Genomic DNA, 8,656 nt, shown 5'->3' with positions numbered 1-8,656 from the left:
CTATAACAAACAATATTAATAATGTTATGGAGAAGGATTTGGCACTTGCAATAAAGGAAAAGTTAAACAATTTTTGGTAAAAGTTTGACCAAAAAGTTACATCTTAAGTGGCAATTTTACAAGTTAAAAAATAAAGGAATATGAGAATATCATGGAGCACTTAGATGTGTTTATTAGCGTATTAGATCAATTGAGAAAAGTTGATGTCAAAATTAAGGAATAATATACAGCTCGTTTACTTCTCACATCTATTATTGGTTCATTTAAAAATCTAGTGACAACGATGTTGTATGATAAGGATATAATGAGTTTAGACTAATTAAAAGCTACACATTTATCTCATGAGATATAAAGATAGTCAAATTAAAAAAAGAAATATAAGTTTGTATTGGTGATTAGATAAGAGAATTAGAATGAATAATCGACTAAAAAATGATGTCAAAAGTGGTAAGTTTGAGTCTACATCTGCTAAAAAGGACATTCAATGTTACATCAAGTGAGATTGTCCTAAGAAAAAAAAAGATGAATAAATTTAATGATGATGATGATGAAAATTCTTTGATAGTGGTACAATATTATAAAGATGCTCTCATAGTCTTTGAAGGTATTAACACTTTGTTTCATGATAATTGGATATTAGATTGTACATATGTGTTCCAAAAGGGAATATTTTGATGAGTTTCAAGGAGGAAAGTTTGTCACTGTGCCTATTGATGGTATGCCATATTGTGATGTTATAGTTATCGGAATGGTAAAAATCAAAATGTTTGATGTAATGGCCTATACTTTGGGTGATGTGGCCTGTGTCTCAAAGATGTGTAGGAATTTGATATCGTTGAGCCAGCTTGACTCCAAAGATATAATTAATCTCTTGTAAGTGGAGTCTTGAAAGTCCCATATGGTAGCATAATCTTAATGGAAAGAGAAAAGTATGATGGTTTATATTATTTGATTAGAAAGATATTGACCTCAAATAGTGGTTTAGAATGAAGCACACGAGATGACAGCTACTTAAAATGAGTTTTTTCAGTGATTGGTAAAAAGAAAGGAGTCATACATTTTTAGATTTCAGATAAGTGTGGGGAAAAGATCATTCTAAAAACAAAGATAGATAAAGGTCATGTTCTAAAGTTAACGGGTAAAGCTGACCAGAGATAATTGTTGATGGACATTGGTCATGTTTTTTAAATCAAGTGGTGTTGAGGGTTGTATGTTAATTTAGGTCATATGTAACTATTAAATTTTAAGATCAACGATTACTTCTAGTTTTTAAAGCTAAAAATTGTTTGTTGATTTAAGTTATGTGTAGCTAGTAAATCTAAAGATCAACAGATACTTTTATTTTTAATTTTGTGATATTCACAAGCATGTAAAGTCATTAAATCTTCTAAAAGGCTTAAAATTCATCAAAATGGAGATTTGTTGGTGATATGACTTATTTTTTCTTAAAGAAATGGTCAAGTAAAAAGGGTGAAGATAAAGAAATGTGGAGTAGCCTCCTAGTTTAGTCACCAAGTTTGTTCCTTCATCGCCCACCAAGTGTTTTTAGCCGGCCATTATAAATAGATTAGAAGATGAATGGTTAAAGTGTAAAAAACACAAGAGTTTAGAGGATTTATTTAAGTGTGGAAGTGGGTTTACAAGGATCTCTCGGTTTTTAAGTATAAAAATTACAATCATATTCATGAACATATTGATTTAATTAGTATTGTTTAACTTGACCATATTAAATCTTGAATTCTTATTTGAATTTTTTTTTTCATTGAATTGGGTTGTTCATAATGATGATGTATGTTGAATTTTGGTTCTAATTTCCCAACAAATTGAGTCTATTTGAATATGCCAAACTGTATATTCTAAATTATATCATTTGATTATGGTTACAATATACAAACGGTGCGCAATCTATCTTGATTTAAAAAAAAAAAAAAGCCAAAATAGAGCATTGAGAAAATACATTTTACTAAGTTTTTATAACATGGCTAGATACAACCTATAAAGATCTAATATTGGGCATGCTAAAGGAGAACTCGAAACATGAGATTCTAACAATTAAAACGACAGGGGTAGCGAAAATAAAAATATAAAGGGCGGGCAATAAAAGCTTCAAAGAAGGCTTCCCATGCTTCAGATTTACATAAACGTTCTCTGCATTAATTTAAGTCCAAACGCCAGATAAAAGAAAGCTGTACTCGAAAACCAAGACAGATCCTTCATTTCATGTTGCGTCTCTCCAGAAAGTCTTCTTCTCCAGGGGCCAAAAATTTTATAAAAAAAAATACTGCCTTGAGATTTCAGATGTAAACCTCCCCCCTCCCTCTCTCTATGTATTTCTTTCTATCCACTTGTGTCCGGCATTTATATAAGAGCTGCCATGGACAGGAGGAAAATAAGAGGAAGGAAAGCAAAAAAATCATTATAAAATATAGTCATATATATATATTCACACACGCAAGAGAGAAAAAAACATAAAAAAGCATATAGAAAATAAAACCAATGACTTGATGTTGCTGTCTGTGCCAAAAAAACAAAGGATGAAAATAAAACTGTCACGTTGATCGCAACTTAATTAGGGAGTACACATCATGAATGGTTTGGTTAATAAGCTAGATGCAGAGTAGAGTAACCTAGACTGTTTGAAAACATTAATGCACCTTAGTCAACCGGTAAAAGGAACATGATTTCAGGATAAAACAAAAGAACAACCTAATTTTAGTCCGAAACCTATGTACTCATTCTTAATTGAGTCTAAGACCAATAAACTATAACAATTTGATCCTGAGTGTTTCCTTAAAGATTATTGTCTTTCTGTAATGTTCATCAACATTTTGAGACTAAATTGAAGTTTCTCCTAAAGCAAATGTAGTCTTCCACTCATTAGAAATTAATGAGAAAACCATTAACAAGGGAACTGATGTCTTTGAAGAAAAATTACAAAACAAAAGTCAAGATCATTGATGGAATTAGCACACCAAATTTCCATAAAATCTTTCTGTCTACCACTTTTACGTCTCTTACTAATAAATAAATAAAAAAAAAAGAGGACTAAATTTCCTTGCATGATTACTACAAAAATCATTTCATAATCCTTCCAAAAGAAAATGACAAACTTAAACATGCCTTGGATTCATCATTAATAATTGATTAACATTATCCTGCTGACCTTGTAGACCTGAGCCCATTTTCAGTTAGTGCATAATATTGCAACAAAATTCTCATAAAAAAATGAATTTAAAAGTTATTGGATATGAATTCTCAAAAGAAATATATTTAAGGAAATGTGACTAATAAGCACATACATAGTGATCAATTCATAATTATAAGAGAATTATATTCATATTAAAGTTTAATTAACCTTGTTGTAGAAGTTTGTGTTAAGGAATAATACTTCTATAACTTATAATTTAATATTTAATCAAAAACTAATTTGTTTAATTTTGTTATTATTCGTTGAAAAAAATCAATTATATATGTGAAAGGATACGTCACTGCCTATGAAAAGACAATATGTATGCGTGCGTGCGTGCGTGCGTGCTTCTTATATTCCATGAAGGTGATATGTCCCTGCCTATGAAAAGACAATTAGTTCTTTCAACGAGCTAGCCCTTTTGCACTCCACGAAACAACAGTAACATTGGCTTTCTACTGCCAACAAACAACATTACCCTATTTGTGAAAGGATACCAACCCAGATTACTTACTAGAGAACCCATCCATAAATGCAAAGATTATTTTTTCAGACAAACACGTGCAGGCCTAAACAGCAAACAACGAACTAAATACATAGACGAAGTGAAGAAACCATACCTAGCTAGATTGGAAAATCGCCATAAGAAACTAGCAAGAAAGGTACACAGTGTCGCAAAAACATCAACAAGAAGGACCAACACTCCTCCTACCTTCCTCGCTTTCAGATTTTGGATGCTGTTGGATTTGTTGTGGCTGAAGCAAAACCTGTGCCTGAAGCTGATTGGGATGGGGCTCTCCTTGTGGTTGAATCTGAAAAGTGTTGTCAAAAGTTCCTAGAGCCAAAGAGGATGGCATAGCAGCAGCAGCAGCAGAGGGATTGATCTGATTATACCCAGTATCAGAAACTGAATTAGCTGGCTCAAGTCCACCATTAAATCTCACAATTTCTTGCTGATGGTGCTGTTGTTGCTGTTGCTCATAAGCCCTTAATATCTCCTGCTCTCTTGCAGCCACCACAGCAGCCAACTGTTGAGCCTCGTAGAGTTGCTGAGGATGGACATGATGGTTTTGATGTTGATGAGCCTCTGCACGCATCCCCATTTGTCCAACAGAAGGAATACCCATCATTGGCATCACACTATGTTGCATCACAGTTGAAGAAGAAGGATTACCCATATGTTGTGGCTGCATCACCATAGGTAGCATTGCTTGAGGCCCTATATAATTAGCTAGTTCTTTCTTCGCACAATAAAGATCATTCTGGAGTTGCTTCAGTCTATGTTGAAGAATTGAAATTAGCCCAACACAGCCATAAACAGGATCACGGAGCCGTTCTTCAGCTTCATAGGCAAGTGAATTAACAGCATCTTCACGTTGTGCAGCATTGAGCTCATTCAAAAGTTTAGCAACATTACTAGCACCAAATACCTTATGGACACTTGCAAATTTTTGAGGCTGGTCCGGTGGAAAATAAGGTGCGAAAACACATTCTTGCGTGCATTTTCTCCTTAAGAACTTGCATGCCGCACATGGAGAGTTGGAAGAAGACATTTACCCTTCCTTCCAACAACTACAATTAATCAAAACCCATTAAAGAAAACAAGTTCAAATCACTAGGTAATAAAGGAAAGGTTTTATTAAGGCATGGAAATCTGGGATTCACGAAGATAAAGGTGAAGAGATTCAGAGAAGCTTCATTTACCAATAAAAGGAAATAAATAATAATACATGATGAGTCAAAAACGATATAGACAATCAAACAGTAACTTGTAATGAAAGAAAAAGAAACTGTAATAATGAAGATATTAAAGGGAAACTGAATCATCTGTTAACTGATGGGCTAATAATATTTCTTCAAGCCTCGCTAGAGAGAGAGGGAGAGTGAAACAGAAAACAATATTTATCTAATAACTACTTGGTGTAATTTATTTACCAGTATATATATATAAAAGGAGGAAGAAGAAGAAGAAGAAGAAGATAGAGATATAGCCAATGAATCTCCTACAAGCTCTTGCTCTTTATCTCTTGAAAACTGATTTGTTTCTATAAGTTTTGAATGTGAGTGCCTCTCCTACTTCATTGACACCTTGAAATGCAAGGAAGCATGAGGTGGAAGGATGCTTCAAGATCTCAATTTTTCTCTCTCTCTGAAAAAGAAAGTAAAAAAAGGAAAATTTTCTTGTTCTTGTTTTCTCTCACAACCAAATCAAAGAAATCCTTTAATCTCCATATCCAAAGAGATATTGACATCTTTTGGTCAACCAAAATCGCAAACTTTAATAAAACACTCGAAGAAACACCTTTGAAAAGGAACAAAAGACCACCTAAGTTTACCTTTGATTTTGCTAAGAAAGCTATGTGTTTTCAGAGATCAGTCACTCTCCCTGTGTGTCTTCAAAAGGTCCATGTTAAACCTGCAATGAAAACACTGACTTATAAGGGTACAGAAGAACAACAGACTGTTTGTAACATAACTGTATTAACAATGGCGGGGAGAGAGAGAGAGAGTGAGAGAGAGAAAGAGAGACGAGAGACCATTTAGAAAAACAAAGAGAAAGGGAGAGATATCATGTGTAGGGTCGCCGAAATGAGATGACTATCGATCCGATCTTTGAGTTTCAAAATCCCAACAAACAAGAAAGAGAAGAATGCATGCTAAAATAAAAATGCAACCTTTTTCTATATAAAAAGAGAGAGGTTGCGAAGAGAGAAAACAACAGAAATGATACAAAGGAGAGAAGAGAGGTAATGTTAGAGTATGGAAAGGGTCCTTTTCACATGAGGTGAAATGTCTGCCATTGGGATTTTAGAATGGTTGAAGAGGTTGAATATTAGCTGTCTGATCATATGGTGGTTTTGTGTGCGTCTGACGGCGAGGTGGAGGAGAGGTAGTTACCCATTTTGTCACTGCCCGTTCAGTCTTTTTTTTTAAAATAAAAAAAATTAATTATTTTTTAATTGTAAATTAATATTTTAGTGTTGTTGAATGATGTATTAATATTTAAAATAAATTTTAAAAACTAAAAATATTTTTTTAATATATTTAAAAAATAATCAATAAACACTGCTGACCCAAGAATTTAATGTTTGCGTCTCTTCGCCTTTGAACTGTTTTTTTATAGTTTTGAATTTACTAATATCAAAAATAAATTTATAAAATATAAAATATATATTTTAATATATTTAAAAAAATCGATAAGCACTCCTTATGCTGACCCGATCGAGAATTTAATATTTACCCCTTCGTCCCTATAGTCCAAAATCCCCCCGCCCTCTTTTTTTTTTATTATTATTATTTTTAGAGAATGGAGTTTCATATTTGTTTTCTTTTTTTGAATCAATGCCTTTAGTGTCAAGATTTGAGACTTTGAGAGGTTACCTAATTAATCACCATTAGAGTGGATCTTATATTCTTGGTAAAATTAAAAAGGGTTGTTAAACATTTAAGAAATTGTAAAATTTAGATCTAGTCAATCATATCTAAAAATGTTGATTTGAATGGATTCTATTGCCATTTACATTTATATATAGCATTAGATTATATTCACACATTCCAAATACCAATTTATTGATTATAGTTTTATTATTATTATTAATGTGGGTGTTCGAATCAGCTTGCATGTACCTCGAATAATCCCACGAACTCTGAAATTAACGACTATATAAACCTCTAGTAGCCCTAAGGTTTGTGAGACTCGAACTGGTTACCTATAGGAAGCAAATCTAAAACTTAACCAGATAAGCTATACCCTTCAAGGTTGATTATAATTTATTTTTGTTAATTAATTTGATTAGCTTTTATTTACATGAATTATATCCAATCAAGTTTTTAAAAAAAACACTAACATTGTGTTAATTAATTTGATTAGCTTTTATTTAAATGTATACCATGATTACTCGTTATATGCCAAATTTGTTATATTGTTATTAGTTTATTGTTCAAAATTATAAAATTCTAAACAAGTAAGGTTAAAATTAAATGAAAAAATCATGTAAGTTGATTGTAATACTAGAAATAATTAAGTGCATGAGGCATCAAGCATGGCTTAATTAAAAGCGTGATACAACATTGGGGATCATAATATAACATCTAATGAAGGACAATAATTACTTGGAATTTACTAGTTTAACTTTGTTTGTTTTTGTGTTTCAAAAGTTCTTTTGAAAAAAATTTAAAAAAAATTATTTTTTATTTACTTCAAATTAATAATTTTTTTAGTGTTTTTAGATCATTTTAATGCACTGATATCAAAAATAATTTTTAAAAAATAAAAAATATTATTTTGATATATTTTTTAGTGAAAAATACTTTAAAAAACAACTGTAATCACCTTCTCAAACATTCTCTATAAAAATTATCCACCCTCTTTAATTTAGAGTAAACTAAATATAATCAATAAGCCAAAAACACTTTCAGTACCGAGAATCCAATTTATGGTATACAATGAAATTTGGAAATAGCTACCATGAGATATATGAATGCACAAAGATCGAAGAGATTTGTTGAAATATGAATTCCAGAGAAAATGTAAACAGAACAGAGTTTGTGTTTTTTTATTATGAAAAAAGAAAGAAAGAAAAAAGGATTAACCACTTGGCAACAACCATGAAGAATTTCTTGGGAGCGCATAATTATAATTAGAATACAAATTAAAAAAAAAAATCTAAAAAAAGTCAACAATACTATAGCTCATCTCATGCGTCATCGTTTATTAGGGCAGTGTCTGTTTCTTCCTTTTCTTCTGTGCTCCTTGAAGTTTTTCTGCTGCGGTCATCGAAATTGTTTTTTTAATTTAATAATTTTTTTTAATTTATTTTTTATAATAATATTACAGTATTAAAAAATATCTTCATATTGGATCATACTCGATTTTAAAAATAAAAATATAGTTTTATTGCTTGCAAAAAAATAAAAATATCCTGATCTGATGTTTTGGATGACAGGCTTAGTATGGTCCATTGACTTGGATTTTTTTCATTGTTTTTTTAATTGGATTTTTTTTAGTTTTGCCTTTCAATATTAGGTTGTTTTAGATTTGAGTTTTATTGTTTTATTCAATTTGTTTTCTATAAAGTTATTCTAATCTTACCACCATATCAATTATTTGGCAGGGCAACTAGAGTGGACTAGGGTAATTTATTTTATCATATTTTATTTTTTTAATTTTATTATTCAGTATTTGATTTGTTATTAATTGAGCTTTGGATTTTTCTCATTTTGATTTTTGTGAGATTATCATATTCTCATTTTATTTTTGCTTGGTTATCAAATATTAAAAGGATATCTTCCTATAATATTACGAAACATTTATTTTTTAAGTTGATCGTAGCTTTTTTTTAATTTAATTTATTTATTATCATTGTTTATTTTTATTAATGGTATTGTTAGATGAACTGTATTTATTAAGCCAAGTCAAGTCAATAACTCAAGTTTTAGATTTTTTTTATTTTTTAAAAAATGTTAATA

At 30.8% G+C, this 8,656-nt stretch overlaps 1 protein-coding gene across 3 annotated transcripts; it reads right to left on the bottom strand.

Moving 5' to 3' along the window:
* Window positions 1-1,945: 1,945 nt before the first annotated feature.
* LOC133672799 (LOB domain-containing protein 36-like) lies at window positions 1,946-6,038 on the bottom strand. Of its 3 annotated transcripts, none has more exons than XR_009834901.1 (4): window positions 5,725-6,037; window positions 5,524-5,603; window positions 3,808-4,745; window positions 1,946-2,369 (listed from the first exon to the last, which is right to left on the bottom strand). XR_009834901.1 is itself a non-coding variant. In XM_062093330.1 (4 exons), the coding sequence occupies exons 3-4, from the start codon at window positions 4,738-4,740 to the stop codon at window positions 2,359-2,361; spliced, it is 852 nt and encodes a 283-aa protein (XP_061949314.1). In that variant the 5' UTR covers window positions 4,741-4,759; window positions 5,524-5,603; window positions 5,725-6,038; the 3' UTR covers window positions 1,946-2,358. The 3 variants fall into 3 exon arrangements, 1 of the variants encoding a protein (XP_061949314.1); XR_009834900.1 differs by having other exon boundaries at window positions 3,808-4,759; window positions 5,725-6,036; XM_062093330.1 differs by having other exon boundaries at window positions 3,900-4,759; window positions 5,725-6,038.
* Between the last annotated feature and the right edge of the window lie 2,618 nt (window positions 6,039-8,656).

This window comes from Populus nigra, chromosome 14 (genome assembly GCF_951802175.1).
Source record: "Populus nigra chromosome 14, ddPopNigr1.1, whole genome shotgun sequence".
NCBI classification, from domain to species: Eukaryota; Viridiplantae; Streptophyta; class Magnoliopsida; order Malpighiales; family Salicaceae; genus Populus; species Populus nigra.
Note: the sequence above shows the minus strand (reverse complement) of the source record. Positions and strands in the feature narration are given on the sequence as shown.